This window comes from Grampus griseus, assembly GCF_964374135.1.
Source record: "Grampus griseus genome assembly, chromosome: 1".
Taxonomy (NCBI): domain Eukaryota; kingdom Metazoa; phylum Chordata; class Mammalia; order Artiodactyla; family Delphinidae; genus Grampus; species Grampus griseus.
This window is the reverse complement of record NC_139017.1, coordinates 157280109-157296977: the sequence shown is the minus strand read 5'-3', so window position 1 is coordinate 157296977 and position 16869 is coordinate 157280109. Positions and strand designations below refer to the sequence as shown.

General features: G+C 53.8%; 1 protein-coding gene across 2 annotated transcripts in view; it reads right to left on the bottom strand.

Moving 5' to 3' along the window:
* TRIM62 (tripartite motif containing 62) overlaps positions 1-16281 on the bottom strand; it is a gene marked incomplete at both ends in the record, with an annotated part of 29743 nt that extends 13462 nt beyond the window's left edge. Inside the window, 2 exons of one of the 2 annotated variants that reach the window (XM_082679474.1) lie at positions 1865-1960; positions 15874-16281. In XM_082679474.1, the coding sequence (XP_082535600.1) occupies positions 1865-1960; positions 15874-16281 (504 nt within the window). The remainder of the gene's footprint in view (positions 1-1864; positions 1961-15873) is intronic. The other variant, XM_082679475.1, reaches the window with a different exon arrangement.
* Between the last annotated feature and the right edge of the window lie 588 nt (positions 16282-16869).

The following is a 16869-nucleotide window of genomic DNA, read 5'->3' as shown; positions in this document are numbered from 1 at the left end:
ATTCCTACCTCAAAAGGTGTATCTTTTCCCCCCACTCATTTGTTCCACAACTATTTACTGTGTGCTAGACACCGTGTAGGTTCTGGGGAATCCTGCAGTCATGGAGGGGACATTCTGTGTGGTTCGGCGAGACAATGAATGGGGAACACAGTTCCCAGCACAGAGAAAGGTTCAGCTAAACCGGTGTGTCCCAATTACTCTAGTTTTTTCTAGGGCAGAGCCAGCCCCGCCCCACTCCCAATCCCTTCAGTCACAACTGGGAGAGCAGCTCCCACCCTGACCCACCACATCCCTGGGAACACACTGGGGCCTGGAAGAGCTGGGGCCATTTCAGAACGACACGCTGCCAAGAATGCGTCACTCGGTCAGGGCCGACCAAGGAAAACACTGGGCTGGGGGAGGGAGCTCAGACAGGCCCTCAGGCCGGGCCACTGGAGGGGCAGGCGCCACAGGAAAGCCGAGTCAGGCACCAGGTGAAATATGACCCCCAAAGCATCCATAGGCATTTCTTGTATAAACATCCCAGTCCAGACAGGAAGCAGGGCTGGGGGAACTGGAGGGGAAGGTGGCCCCAGAGGACACCCCAGAGGTAGACAGATGGACAGGAAGGCAGGGGAGGAAAAGGTCAGCGGAGAAAAACAATGCGGGTGGGGAGTGGAGAGAACAGAATGCTGGGGAGAAGAAACAGACCATAATATTCCCCTCTCATCCAGACAGAGGCTTCCATTTGCTTCTCTTCACCTGAGAGGTGTGGGATCACCAGGCAGGTGGGGAAAATGAGGCTGTGAGAAGCAAAGAGGCCAGAGTCCTGTGACTGCTTCCCAGCTGATGCCCACTGAGGGTCCTGCCTGGAGGCACTCCAGAGTGTTCTCTGAAGAGATGTTCGTCATGACCTCCCTAAGACCCCACAGTGGGTTGGTGGCCAAGGTGGGGCACAGGTCTGGATCTCCAATGGCCTCTCCAGGCCTCAGGGGGACCTCTGGAGGCCCAGAGCATTCCAAAGGCTCTGCTTCAGCTGCTGCTGGCAGTGGCACCCCTGCAAATGGAGTGGAGCCACGCTGAAATCACCCAAGAGCTTAGCAGTCAGGCCTGGGTCCCCAGTGCTTGGTTCCAGAAGGACAGCAGAAATCAGAGCAAGCCTTGCCCAGTTAGGGGTATCTGTGGGGGACTTGGAGGGAGCCCCTTGGAAGTGTGCTAGGATCCAGAAGATCACAGCTGGAAGGAGCCTGGCAGAGTCCCTACAGCACGGATGGGAAGACTAGGGGCCCAGATAAGTATGCAGTTTACCCAAAGTCACACAGCACGGTAGTGGCTGGATCAGAGCCCAGGGGCTTCCTCTCAGGTCAAGAAAAAAGCCTTTTCTTTTCAAACCACTGTGGCCAGAGCCTGCAGGGTTTGACGCTACTTTTCAGAGTCTATATCTCTAGTCAGAGTTGAAGAGGGGAGCTGATACCAGGGCTGAGCCACAAATCATCAGGAGGGCTTCGAAGGAACATTCTCAGGATTGGTTCCTTGGGCAATGGGTGTGTTTAGCGGGAGAAAAAAAAAAAAGAGACTAGGTACATTCTTCCAGCCCCGCAGGACGCCAGGGTTTTCCAAAGAGTCTCTGGTCCCACCTCAACTTTCACCCAAAGCAGGAAGGGAGAAAGGATCCCACTTGCCCTCAGTCATCTTGGAGTGGGTCCCCGCCCCATTTACCTTCAGGGAAGCCCCAGCCTCCGCCCCACCCCCATGCCCCGGCCTAACACCTGGAGTTTGGACCCTCGAAGCCCCGCCCCCACAGCAGGCCCAAAGCCACGCCCCTCAGCTTCCCAACGGGCCCTGCCCCCACGAAGCCCCGCCCCCACGTCCAGGCCTGGCTCACCTTGGTCTCCGCCAGCTGTCTCTTGAGCAGCTGCAGCGCCTCCGTGTGCTCCCGCTCACTGTCCTGAAGGGCCTGAAGCTGCTCCTTCAGCTCCCTCTGGAACACAGACAAGATCGGGATGGGGGCGCGGGTCAGATCCGGCCCGGGTATTCCGTGGTGATGCAGAGCCCAGGCCTGTCCGCTGCGGGCACTGGAAGCTATCCTGGCCCCGTCTGTCTCCTGCCCCAGCACCCGCCTCCCTTCACAGTTTAACAACCACCACGTTCCGCAGAGTCTGTCTCCTAACTATCTCCAGAGTCTGTTCCCATCTTCCATCTGGAGTTTTGCAACAGCCTCCACTCTGGCCATCCTAGGGGCTCTGGTCTCCCTGTTTCCAATCTACCTCCACATACTTTCTGACCCACCCTGATTTGCTGGCCAAGACTCCTTGCTTAGAATCCTCTGGCAGGAACCAAGCCTGTACTGCTGTCCAGGGCTATGACTGACTGCCAACATCACCTGAGCGCTTCCGGTGGGCTAGGCACTGTTCTTAGACCTTGGCTTGTCATTTAATCCTCTCAATAACCCTGAGCTGGCACTATTATCAGCCCCCTTTTCCGATGGAGACACTGGTACAGAGAGGTCGAGAAACTGGCCCCGAGGCATACAGCTAAGCATGCAGGGGTAGTGCCAGAAATGGAACTCAGGAAGTCTGGTTCTGGAAACCATGATCGTGACACCAGGTGACATGTTTTCTATAGTGATGACACCCATGATGAACAACAACAAAAATCCATGATAGACAACAGGTCAAATTTTTAAATAAGGGCAGGATCGGTATTACTCATTTTTCCTTTGCATCTGGTTCCTATACGGCTCAGCATGACACTGCTAGTCATCTTGTCTTTATTTAAAAATATGATATTTTGTTCCTCATGGGGGTTTTGGCATTAACTTTGATTTTTAAAAATTGCATTAGATATTATCTTGATTACTGAGTTTTGGGGCGCCTGCTTCAATTTTGCACCTGAAGCAAGTGCCTCAGTCCCCTGTCCCTAGGCCCACCTCTGTCTTCACCATCCTTCCGCCATCACTCCCAACCAGCCAAAGCTGTCTTCTTCCTGTGCCTCCCGCTGGGCTTGTTTCAGCCTTATGACTTTGCACTTGCTGCTCCCTCTGCCTGGTGCACTTCACTCTCAGATTTTCTCCCTGTGATTCCTTTGTATCATTAACGTATCAACTCAGATGCTGCCTCCTCGGAGAGGTCTTGCCTGACCAGCCCATGCACAGCAGCATCCCTTCCACCCTCCTGTTTAGTGGTCTCCATAGCACCTCCTGCTGTCCATGATCTTGCATATTTATTTGACATTGTGTTTACTGTTTATCTCCTCCATTGGCATGTGAGTTTTATGAGGGCAAGAATCTTGTCTGGCTTGTCCACTGTTCCATCCCCAATGCTTAGAATAGTGTCCAGCACACAGTAGGGTCTCAGTAAGTATTTGCCAAATGAATGAATGGGGTATGGAGGCTGGTGGCCCCCAGTACTTCTGGACTTTTAGCCCATTGTATCACAGCTCGTTGTTCTTCTGGCTGTCCATTACCAATCCCCATGCAGGGCAGGTCCTCGCTACCATTTTCTCTCTATATCCCCCGTACCCATCAATGGCCTGGCACTGAGATGGGGCTCAAGGAAGTTTGCTTTGGGAGTGAATTTCCAAGGAAAGAGCCTCTGAGCAGGGCCCGGGCTCCCTAGTCAGCCTGGGCTGTGAGTGATGCCAGGGAGTTGACTTCCCTGTTCACACTCACCTCCTGCCCACTCATCCCGTCAGAGCAGGGAGGGCCCTCAGAAAACATCTAGTCCAACTAATTCTACAGACTAAATAGCAACATGAGAAAATGGTCATGATGACACACTAAGGGATTTCTGTGCATTAATTTTGTATCCTGCTACTTTACCAAATTCATTGATTAGCTCTAATGACACACTAAGGGAAGCATGTAGAAAACAAAATGATCTGTGCTTACTATCCCTTATTCACTCAACAAGTATTTACTGAGCAATTATGATGTACCAGGCACTGTTGAGGCACTCGGGACACAGCAGAGAACCAGACAGATGCAGTCCCTACTAATAGGGATCTTCCAGTCTAGTGGGGAAGACAGATAATAACAAGGAAAATAATAAAAGAATCAGAGAGCTACCCATTATGGTCTATGCTCTGGAGAAAATAAAGCTGAACGGGATGGGTGGTGAATTTAGGTAGCGTGTCGGGGAAGGCTTCTCTGTGGAGGTCACACCTGAGATGACAGCTGAAGGATGAAGAGGAGGCAGCCTTGAAAATACGAGTTAGATAGAAAAATTGGAATAGCTGGTTTTGCGGGAGTAGAGAGCTTACACAGATATAATGACTGGAACTCTGGTAGCCATCTCAGGCTGTAAGGCAGCCAGAAAGATGGATGTGACAGGCTGAAACCAGAGAAATAGAAGGAAGATGCAGCCTGGGTCCCTGATGGGGTAGCCACACCATCACTGCACTCAGTGATATGCTAGGAAGCTTGCCCTCTGGAAAAAAGAAAAACAGCCCCAATTTATAGTGTTGGCCAATTTCCTTGGTGTAAAGGCTCCCCCACAAAGCCAATTTGAAGCTCTCCATGTGAGGTCACCGGATGCAGAGCTGGGAAGAGATTTGCACAACTAGTTCTCAGAAACTGGGACAAGCTGGCTCTGGCACACCACTGCCTGGGGTCCTGTCCTATAGACCTGTTTTACGTGGGAAAGAAATACACCCCTATCTAATTTCAGCTACTCTGGGCAGCTCTCTATTACTAACAGCTGGAAGTCATTCCTAATAGATTCATGTGCATCAGAGCCACTGGAACAGACAGATCGTTTTCACCTAAGACTACTCCTCTCTGACTGCCTGGGGTCTGTCCAGCTTGGGACATAGTCTGCTAGAGACACAGATTTTGAGGAGATGAACCAAATGCTACAACCCTTCCCCTTGGTGGTCCTCATAGACCCAGCCACCCAGGCAGCTCTTCAGATTCTCTGAGAAAACTGCCCTGGAGGCCACGTTCCTCATATCACTCAGGGCACCCCAGGGACATGGTCAAATTCCTCCCTGCTTTCAAGGCCAGGGAACAACGGGATCCCGGGAGTAATGGAACACTCATTCGTCCATTCCGCAAACATGTGCTGAATGAGGCCTCCTTGGGCCCCACATGCTGCTGTGTCAGCGACAGGGAGAGGGATGGGGTATGAGTCTCAACCCATGATGCCTCAGGAAGTGTGCAGATGGGCTGGGGGGAGACAGGGACATAGACACTCAATCACAGTGGATGCTGGAACAGTGGTACAGGACCCCAAAACTGCCCCTCCTCCACGTTCCCCATCACAGTGAAGGGCACCCCCCCACCCCCGCTGCCATCCAAGCCAGAAATCTGGGGGTCACCCTTGACATGGCCCACGCCCCCAATCCAATCAGTCATCAAGCTTGTCCTGGAATTTGTTCTCTCCTCTCTATACCCACCACCCTCGTTCAGTTTTCATCACTTCTTTTCTGGACTGTGGCCCCAGGCTCCTCCCTGCCCCACAGAGCAGCTGGGGTAATCGTTTGACAGGACAGATGTGTCCCTGCCTCTCCTCCCCAGGCCACTGCAGGATTTCTACATTGTCTGGGAAGAAGGGCACGAAGCCTGAGTGTGGCATTCAAGGCCTTTCACTACTGGCCCCAAATTTCTTCTCCAGCCTTTTCTTTTCATCCAGACCTGTACTGTTCAATACAGTAGCCACTAGCCACATGCGGCTATTGAAATTCAAATGAATTTAAATGAAATACAATTGAAATTCAGTTCCTCGGTTATACCAGTTGCACCAGGTTGCACATTTCAAGTGCTCAATAGCTCCAGGTGACCAGTGGCTACGGTATCAGCACAGATGCAGAACACTTCCATTATCCCAGAAAGTTCTACTGGACAGCGCAGCTCTAGACGCACTAAACAACTTGCAGTGCTCTCCGCCAGGCCTTTGCTCATGCTGTTCCCTCTGTCTGGAATGCTCACCCACGTGGTTTTCTCCACTTGTCAGGCTCATGCTCCTCTCGTAAGATCTAGATCAGACATCACCTCCACTGAGAAGCCATACCCCAAACTCCATTCTGTCCTCAGACAATCCTCTGTGTACAGAGCCTTCCCTCATACTATCTGGCACACACTGTATTTTAACAGCAAGGTGACCTGTCAGTTTTCTCCATGAGATATGGGCTCTTAGGCCAGGGACTGTGTCAGATAGATTTTCACACTATCAGTACCTAGGACCGGGCCAGGCACAGAGTTTACGGAATGAATCTGCCCACAGAAGAGTCTGGGCTGGGTCAGAGCTCACCTCCAAAAGGGTAGGAGGAGATCCCAGGGAGACAGCTCTCCTCAGGTGGGCTACTGAGCCTGAGGGAACAGCTAACTTAGGAAAAACAAAACCTAGAACCCACAGAGCAAGACTAGGAGGCAGCCTGCACTTTGTCACCCCCTCTGCCTTCCCTCCTTCCAGGCCTGGGACCAGACCTGATTCCCTGGGTTAGGAGACTGGCTTTGCCACCCACTAGCTGTGTGACGTTGGGCAGGTACCCTAACCTCTCTGTGCCCCAGTCCCTCGTCTGTGAAATGGGGATAATAATACCTCCTAGGGTTGGGAGGGTGAAATGAGATAACAGTAAGTTTAACCACAGTGGAGAGCCTGGCCACACTGGCTGCTTGGGAGACAGAGAGGTCACCATGTCCCACATGAGGCTCCTGGGTCACTTCTCCACGTCCCCACCGTTCACTATGTCCAGGCCCCTTCTTTCCTCCTCAGATGGCCAGAGCAGGAAGGAGCCCCAGGGACCATCTGGTCCAACAATCTGGATTTCTAGAACAAGAAACTGAGGTCCAAGAAAAGTGACTGAGTGGCCCATGGCCACACAGCTTTACAGAGAACCAACTGGAAAATTTCCTCCCAGCAAAGATCAGACAGGAAACAGGAAGCTGTTGATAAACTCCTAAGCAATAGAGCTAACTGTGAGGAAGGACACTAGCCATGCCAGAGGCTCAGAACCATGTCTGGAGGTGGTATGGTTTGGGTTTGAACTTCACAGGCATCATGTCACTTAATTCTCACAACAGCCTCATGAGGTTAGTGCCTTTATCACCTCAGTCTCACAGAGAGGGAAATGGAGGCTCAGAGAGGTCAGGCAGGTTGCCTAAGGTCACACAGCCCATAAGAGTCAGAAGTGGGAATTTGAGTGACTCCAAAATCCATGCTGGAAACCGCTCGGCCTCTCTGCCTCCCGCTCAGTTCAATACAGCCATCACGTCCGGGCACCCACGGTCAGGCGGAGTGCCAGCTGCTCCGAGTCTGCAGGTTCTAGGGGAGGCAGAAATGCGGATAGGTAGACTGTAAGGGAGAGCAGGACAACGCAGAGGGGACACCAGGAAGCCGGCTGTGTGTGTGACACCCTCCCTCCCACCTCAGCTTCCAAACCTGTGAAGTGCAGCTAATGACAGTGCCAGCTCTGTGGTTGCTGTGAGGATTAGGTGACTTAATACCTGACCTGAAGTGAGGCACAGGAAATGCTCAGTTACTCGTAGTTATTGTCATTATCATCACGATAATTATAATTGTATGTGAGGGCTTCCCTGGTGGCGCAGTGGTTAAGGATCCGCCTGCCAATGCAGGGGACGCGGGTTCGAGCCCTGGTCCGGGAAGATCCCACATGCTGCAGAGCCACTAAGCCCGTGTGCCACAACTGCTGAGCCTGAGCTCTACAGCCTGCGAGCCACAACTACTGAGGCCTGCGTGCCACAACTACTGAAGCCCGCGCGCCTAGAGCCTTAGGCGCGCAACAAGCTCCGCAACAAGGGAAGCCACCGCAGTGAGAAGCCCTTGCACCTCAACGAAGACTGGCCCCTGCTAGCCACAACTAGAGAAACCCCGCGGGCAGCAACGAAGACACAACGCAGACAAAAACAAAAAATTAAAAAAAAAATTGTATGTGCAATAGGGACTCAGAACTGTGGGAGTTTCTTGGTGAGAGTTTATTTCTGATGGGAGGATCAGGGAAGATGGATGGATGGATGGATGGATGGATGGGCAGGGTCACTTCAAGTCTCCAGGGCAGGGCCAGAGCATTCCAGGTAGAGAGAACAGGAAGTGGGGGGGGGGCAGTTGGGGATAGCGGGAGCCAGGTGTGTGGATGGAGTTACAAGCTGGAAAGGCCAGTGGGGCTAGCAGGGGTGAGGGCAGTGTGGGTGGGGTGGAGGATGCCTTGGAGGTCAGCCTGGGGAAGCTGGATGCAGCAGGCCCCATCAACTCTGGGGCAGGGCAGGAATCAGGGATGGGAGGAGGGCCCTTCTGAGGGCAGAACCATAGCTCTGTACCCCTCCCTCTGGAGAGAGGTCAGACTCAGGGCTGGTGCAGACCTAAGCACACAATTATGCAAATATGTCAGCTGAGAGGCTCTGGGGCTCGGGCAGCCACTGAGGGGGAGAACAGAGAGCCAGGGCTCGCATGCCCCAAAAGCCAGACCTCCCCTCCTACAAGGCCATCTCTCTCCCGGCCCAGAGGAAAAAGCTGTTGCCGGAAGCCATCTCCCCTGGCTTCAGGGACCGACACCCTCTCCCCCCGACCCCCGGTCACTAAGCAGTGCTGCCCAGTGGAAATAGCATAAACTTGGGTGTCAGAAAAACCTGGGTTTGAATCCTGCCTGCGTGCCCTTGGGTAGATCATTTCCTCCCCTCTCAGTGTCCACCTCTCAGAGCCTTATCTATAAAATGAGGACCGGAGTCACTCGCGGGGGTGCGAAGAGGATTAAATGAGATGACACCCTTGAAGGGCCCAGCATGACGTGGCGCACAGTAGGTGCTCAAGGCCCCCTCCCCTTCTCCGTGCCCAGTTACTGCCTTCTCTTTCCCTCTCTGCCCCAAGGGGACACCAAATCTTCACATGGCAAACTGAACTTGCCCCTCTTCTCCTTTCCCCCAATCTCTCTTCTACTCGCAGCCCTCTGATGTCCTGGTCCTCCCGACAGACCTGAACTCTCATACATCTTCTCTGCCTCTGAGCCCCAACCCTGTCCACTCTGAGCCTCGCGGTCTCTGGCAGGCAGCACCTCATGGCTGCTCCCCTTCCTCCAGGCTGCCCCCCACCTGTCCCACCTGCACGCTGCCCCTCAGTGCACACCGACCAGGCCAGCCTCACCTGCTCCAACCTGTTCCTGGCTCCCCCGGATCTCCAGGATCAAGTCCAAGCTCCTTGGGTAGGGGTGGCACCTTCGAGGCCCTTCATGAGCTGGTCAAGCCTCACTTTCCCACCCCTTCCCCTGCAGCTACAACGAATCACTGGCTCCCCTCCATGCCTGCCCCTGGCTGACTCAGATCATCTGAGTCTGAGTTCTAGCTTCAGCGACACTTATTGGGTATGTGGTCTTAGGCACAGTTTCTGAGCCTCAGTTTCCTTATGTATAAAAAGGGGTAATGAGGGGCTTCCCTGGTGGTGCAGTGGTTGAGAGTCCGCCTGCCGATGCAGGGGACGCGGGTTCATGCCCCGGTCCGGGAAGATCCCACACGCCGCGGAGCGGCTGGGCCCGTGAGCCATGGCCGCTGAGCCTGTGCGTCCAGAGCCTGTGCTCTGCAACACGAGGGGCCACAACAGTGAGAGGCCCGTGTACCTTAAAAAAAAAAAAAAAAAAAAAGGGGCAATGAGACCCACCTCCTAGGGCTGCTGTGAGGATTAAACGAGAAAGGGTGCCTGCCCCCGGCACTCTCTGCACCCAGGCAGTGGGGCTGTGGATGTTGTTACTCCCTCTGTCTGTAACGTTTCCTTTCTCTGCTCTCAGGATTCAGCTCAGTTGTCAGCTCCAGGGGGACCTGGGCAACCCTGACGTATGGCCAGAGGAGCCTAGGACATGACCTTGCGGCTTCTGGGCCTATCCCCCAAGAACCACTGCAGGGTCAAGCTTGTCCTGCTCTCTTCTGGGCCCAGGACCTGGCCCTCAGTTAGCTACAGCAGAAGTGTTGACTGAAGAAATTATTGAATGAATCCCTGAATCCAAGATAGAACCATCTCCAGATCCTCCACACCTGCCCCAGTGTTCAAGCAGAATTCAAGGTCCGCAAGGTAAATGATGCTGTGAAAATAGCACTGGACTGAGATTCCAGGGAGCTGGGCTCTGGACCAACCTCGGGCAAGTCAGTTTCCCCATCTGTAAAGTGGGGAGAGGATGGAAGTGGATGGTTTCTGAGGTACCTCCTCATTTGGATGCTCCCTGAGGCAGTTAGGGTTTTGGTGAGGAGGTTGAGTTCTGAGCCAGGCAGACGTGAGTCTGAATCCCAGCTCTGCCTCCTGCTCGCAGTGTGGCCTTCGGCAAGTTACTGAGCCTCTGAGCCTCAACGTTTTCTTCTGTGAAATGGGGCTGATCCTAGCCCCACTGGGGGAGTAGGGAAAGGGAAAACGGCTGCTGTGAGGATTCAATGCCCGTAACAGCACCTAGCACATAACAAGGGTGCAATACCCTCTGACTAGAGTTTTTTTTAGGGTTGTTACTGTTTCTGTTGTCACTTCCTACCAGATCCTTTTCTCTCTAGAAAATAAACATCCTGGGGCCCCAACTTCAATTCTGAGTTTTGACACCGTGGCCTGTGCTTAGCCAAGGTGTCCTGGATGAACAGGCTTTCCTGGCTGCTGACTGACAGACACCTGTGAAGAGGGAAGTAGAGATGCTAACAGCAGCCCAGGGTCTGACCCATTGCCAGCCTCGCCCCCATGGAGGCTGCTCTTTGCACACAAATCCTACCCTCTCTTGGGAAAAGTAACATCAGAGGCCACTTCCCCAGGACACAGACAACCTGGCTGCCTCCCTGTCCACAGCACAAAATAAAGCACCTTCACATCAGTTGTCTCTGGATAGGCAGCAACTCCCTCTCCCTCTTTATACATTAAGTGGACAGTTTTGTTCTTATTTCCACTTCCCAAGCTGGGAAACGGTGCAGAGAAGGCAGCACCTTCCACTCAGCTGGAAGAAGCCAGCACCAGGATTTGAATCCAGTCCCCCAGCTCTGTTCTTTCCCCGTGTGGCTGCCTCAGCGTCTCTGAATCCCTATGCCCAACTCCTCAGGGCTCCCATCCCAGGCTGATCCACTGCTGTCTCCCTTGGCACGAAGGAGGCCTTGGGAAGGGCTCCAGTGGTCACATGAGACCTGGAGAGGGTGGCTGGGACTGCATCCAATCCCTCCTCTGGAGGTTAGGAAGCTGAGAAGGCCAGAGAGCCGGATGCCATGCCTGAGCAAGATGACAGCCAGCACCTGCCCTCGGTGCATCAGCTGGCACGGGCAGACTGTGTCCTTAGCCTGACCCTGTGCTGAGTACACTTGAAATACAAAGACAGACAGGGTGCAGGGGAGACAACTACCCAGCCCTCAGAGGCGGCTCCGAGGCCATGTGTGGCCAGTTAGCTAAGCTTCAAATCCTGTCCCTGCCATTTACCATCTGGGTGACCAAACAAGTCACTGAATTCCTCTGAGCCTCTGTTTTCTTATCTGTAAAAAGAATAAATTACAGTACCCACTCAACAGGGTGTTATGAAGATTAAATGAGGCAATATCAGAAAAGCGCTTAGTATAGTCCCAGGCAGTGGGCTAGGGCTCAGTAAGTATTGGCCGAGAAGCCCCCAAACCCTTCTGAGATGGGGCTCCTTCCATCCTCTTTGCTCTATGGTCCAGTGCTCAGCAGTGAAAAAAAAAGGGAAGGTACATGCACACATGCACACACACACACACACTCACACACACACACAAAACATGCTCACACGCCGTTTACACAACAAAAATTCTGTAGAACTATAAAGCAAATCTTTAAGAAAAAGACCATGTTTTTCCAAGGGGTAGAATTATGGGGGATTTTAACTTTTACATTATATAGCTCTGTTTATTATGTTAATTTTATAATCAGAAAAAATAAAGATATTTAAAAATTGTCGTGTGCTGTGTGCCAGGCACAGCATCAGGCACTTTTTTTTTTTTTTTTTTTTTTTGCGGTACGCGGGCCTTTCACTGTTGTGGCCTCTCCCGTTGTGGAGCACAGGCTCCGGACGCGCAGGCTCAGCGGCCATGGCTCACGGGCCCAGCCACTCCGCGGCATGTGGGATCTTCCCGGACCGGGGCACGAATCCGTGTCCCCTGCATCGGCAGGCGGACTCTCAACCACTGCACCACCAGGGAAGCCCCATCAGGCACTTTTGATACAGCCTCCCTCACCCCTACAGCATCCTTCCCAGGAAGGTCATGTTATCCCCACGTTCTAGATGAGCCGGTGGAGGCTTAGAGAAGTGAAGTGATCTGACCAAGGACACACAGATTACCAGTGACGATGCCAGGATCTGACCCCAGTATTGGAATCTGGGGTACAAAGCGATTCTGCCTGGCAGGTCAGGGGAAGCTTCATGAAGGAGGTGATATCTGCGCTGAGCCTGGAAAGCTGAGTAGGATTTCTGTAGGCCTGGGTTCTCAGCCAGGGGTGACGTTGACGCTGGAGGACATTTGATGAAGCCTGGAGACATTCTCGGTTGTCAGAGCTTGGGGTGGGTGGTGCTACTGGCATCCAGTGGGTGGAGGCCAGGGATGCTACGAAACATCCTACGGTGCATAGGATTGCCTTGCATCACAAAGACTTATCTGGCCCCAAATGTCAATAGTGCCAAATACGATGTAACATACTAGAGCTGTCATTTATCGAGTGCTTACTATGTGTCAAGTTCTGTACCAAGTTCTTGCAAATGTCGTCTTACTTAATTCAACCCCATTATTCCCATGCTGTGAACGAGGGACCTGCGGCTCAGAGATGATAAAGAACTTCCCAAAGGTCACACAGCCAGAAAATAGGAGTGCAAGATTCGAGCTGCCTGAATACAAAGCCAGAGCCTTTCACCTTTCTGCTCTGCTGCCTCTAGGATTTATAATAAATGAAAAAAGCTCCAGGCCAACTGCTAAGCAGCCGGGTGTGAGGAGGAGTAGCCTCCTCTGGCCTCAAGGCCTTGGGAAAGGTCCCCCCTGCCCCGGGGCATTTCCCCATCTGTCAAATGAAGTTTGTATCAGGCGATCTGCAAGGCCCTGCCGGCTCTGAGTCTGTTATTCTCCAGGAGAGGGGTCCAAGGCTCCAGGAGCTGGGAGAGGAAGGGGTGTGATGGGCAGGCTCAGCCTCATTTCCAGTGCATAACTAGCTAATGAGCCCCACTTCCCCATGAAGAGAGGGGGTGGGGTGGGGAGGGTGGGGAGTGGCTTGAACCTCACCCAGGAGCTTACTTCTCCAGGGGGAGGCATGTTTCTCTGCTACTTTCTTGCCAAGCCCAAAGGAGGCACCAAAGCAAGGCCTCCTGCTCAAGTGAGAGGCAGCTCTGGGCATTTGCCCAGCTGGGCACATGAGTTCTCAGAGGTAGAAGGAGAAAGAATGGGAGCACTTGCAGATCCAGCCCCTACCAAGTGCCAGGCATCTCAACACAGGTTCATCTCAGGTCAGCCTCATGAAAATCCTGGTAGGAAAGAATCACCCTGACCCCGGTTTACAGGCGAGAGAATCAAGGCTTCCATGTGCTGATTACACAGACAGTGCTAAAGGAAGGTTTGGAACCCAAGTGTGACTGACCCCAGGACAGTACACTAGAGGGTAAGTGAGTGGCAGTCCTTTTTTTCTTTTCACCCAAGAATGACAGTGTTTCAGTAACGTTTGGGGAAAATATATGTTCATTTTCTCCTGCCTGCCCCAGGTCATGGAATGGACTGAAAAAAACCACAACACAATAATTTGGATTTCCTGGTTTGCGGACAGGGGAACCAAGCCTTGGAATACAGAGTTCTCTCCAGCTAGCAAGTCAGACAGGGAGAGGAGGGGGTGAGCAGGAAGGGTGGGATCCTGCCGGGGTCAGGCTGAGCTTTCCCGGCCGGCGCTCTCACTGTCTGGCAGTGTGGCTTTGGGTAAGTCACATAGCCTCTCTGGACCTCAGTCTGCACATCTACATAATGAAGAGGTTGGGCAGATGGTTTCAGACAGAGTCCCTTCAAACTCATGACCTGCACCTAGTCCTGTCCAAGCTTCTCTCCTCTTCCCTGTTTATGTGATTTCATAGACGGGGAGATGGGGATACCAGTGCCTGACCCCGGTTTACAAGAGGCTCTGGGGGTGGACGGTCAATGCCAATCTTGTGCAAGCTCCCAGAGGCACCAACTCTTGCTCTCCATCCTCAAACAGCCAAACTGGAAGGGAGTCAGTGGTGGTTGGGGATTAAAGGGACAAGGAGCGGGTAAGGTGAACATGGAGTCATTTCTCCTAATAGGGCCAGGGCATCTGCTGGTGCAGGCTGGCTCACAGAGACTCATGTATAAGTTGGGGGGGGGGTGACCCCCTACAACAGGGAAAATAGTTATTTCGCTCCTGCTTAAGGAGCCAAAAACCTTCTTCTTCTGAAGGCTTCACAGCCTGGGCCAGCTCAGGTCAGGACTAGTCATTCATTCAGCCTTTACTGATGTTCACTGTGGGCCAGGCCTTGTGGCAGGCTTTGAGGCCATAGATATGATGACTGAGAGACTTCTCTTGGGGACTGTGTGCTAGCCTGGTATCCCAAGGCCAAATACACGGGGCTACTAGATTTAAATGGTTTAGCTTGAGAAAAAGATTCCAGGCTCAAGTAACCTTGGGAATCATTTTATTAAACACAGCAAAATGGGTTTCTTTGCTACAAGATTTCTCCAAGCCTTTAATATGCAAATGTACATTGAGAATCCTCCAAGGAGGGTATAGAGAATATACTATATATCCCAAATGTAGCTAATCTTGGAACACTGTTTTTTTTAAAAAACATTATACTTATTAACAAAGATTGGGAAGATGCAGCTCTAATGCTATTGTTTTGGCCAGTGGAGCTTAGAGAAGGCTTACACAGAGAGGGCATTTGAGCAGGGCTTTGAGAGTTGAGTAGGAGTTAGTCCGTGAGGACAGGAAGGCTTAAGGGAGACCAATTACAGTCCTAGGCTGACTATGTTCAGGTTACCCTGCATGTACTGTTTCATTTAGTCCTCAAGTTCCTGATGCTGGTGACAGAGCTAAGGAGGTCACCAAAAGTCCCCAGAGACTTCTAGAGTTCCACCTCCCTCGCTTTTCTTGAATCACCTCACCTCGGGGCCTTATTCTCCAAATCTTGAGTCTTTAAGTCCTGTCCTCACTCTCAACTTGGCCTCTACTGTGATTTAAACCCAGAATGGTCTTTACAGTATCTGAACTTGATCCCAGCCTTAGCCCCTCATACACCTTGGCCTAGCCCCTGGCACCAAAACCTGCTCTCTCAGCAGTTTGCTGACACTCATTTAGACCCTCTCTTAGATTTAACCCTGACCTGCCCAGAGCGATCTAGCCCACGTACTGCTCCCCAGGCCCTGATGCATACCTGATTGAACCCCGGGTCATCATGCCCCAAAGCCTGCAGCTCAGCTACTCCGTATAGTCCAAACTCATCCTCGGATGGCGGCCCCACCTCCTGTCTAGCCCCGACTTTGTCCCATTCCCCATCTGTGTCTTTGTCTCCAACTCAGTCCTGAACCCTTCTTACGTGGGTCCTGTCTCCAGGTCCAGCCCCATGACCCCTTACAGTGGCCCTGCCCTTGCCCAGCTCTGATTCGGCTCCGTCCCTAACCTTGTCCAGGCGGTACCTGGTTCAGCTCTGATTTCATCTGTCTCTGCCGTTCTACTCCATTGGTGATCTCTCCCCAACTATGGACCCACCCACCCCCCACTTCAGGTCTCTCTGAGACCCCGCCTGGTGAGCACTGCCCAAGGCCCCACCCTCAACACCGCCTCCTCGCCGCGGCCCCGCCCCGTCCTAATTCTGATAGGGCCCTGACCCTGCCGGCGGCCCCGCCCCATGGCAATTCTGACTGGGCCCTGCCTGCGGTCCAACCCTGACCCCGCCCCCGGGCCGGCCCCGCCCCCGCCCCAGGCCCGCCAAGCGGCTCACCTGCAACTCCTCGAAGGCGTCATCGATGCCCGTGACCTGGTGCTGCTCGTGCAGCGCGGGTTCATCGCAGAAAAAGCAAAGCAGCGCGCGGTCCGTGAGGCAGAAGAGCTTGACCTTGTCGTGTGCCTGGCAGGGTCGCGCGGCACGGCGTGCACTGAGGATGGCGTCCAGCGGGAAGGCGCTGTAGCGCTCCACGATGTTGGCCAGCTTGAGGCTGGGCGCGAGCGCGGGCTCGGCGAACGTGCGCCGGCACTCGGGGCAGTCGCGGGCGCCCTGAGCCTCCTGCCTCACCCAGTGCTCGGTGATGCAGCGGCGGCAGAAGTAGTGCTCGCAGCCCAGGCTCACCGGGTCCTGGTAGATGCTCAGACAGATAGAGCAGAGCAGCTCGTCCTTGAGGCTGCACGCCATGGCGCCGGGGACGGCGGAGAGGGTCCCCCGAGATGCAGGGGGCCGGCTAGAGAGCGCGACGCTGTCGGGGACAGCACCTAGGGATGGGTGCGGGGAGCAGGCCCGGAGAAGCAGGAGCTACAGGAGAAGGAATGGGTGCTGTCTGGGAGTGGGGTAGCGCGAGTAAGAGGTGTGGGGTAGAGACTACCCGGGAAGCGAGCCCAGGAAGGTGGTCTCGAGGCAGAGGGTGACCCGGAGCGATGGGTGCTGGAGGGAGTGAGCCGTAGGTGTCTGAGGGAAGGTGCACCTAGCAAGAAGCTTCTCGGGAAAGGGGCAGTCAGAAGGGATGTGTGCTGGGAGAAGGGGCTCTAGGAGGGGGGCGGAGGCCTTGGGGGGCTGTAATACCGGTATGGGTGCGGTGGGGGGAGGGGGAGAAGCTGGGGATGGGGAATTCAGGGGGAGGGGAAGCCCGGCAGAGCCTCACCTCGGCTGTGCCTGGCAGAGGAGAGGAGGGCTGTGAGCACGCTCAGCTGCCCGATCCCGGCCCCAAGACCCGGCCCCGCGCGGCCCCTTACCCCCGCCGGCTCAGCGGCCACTGCTCCGGTCCGA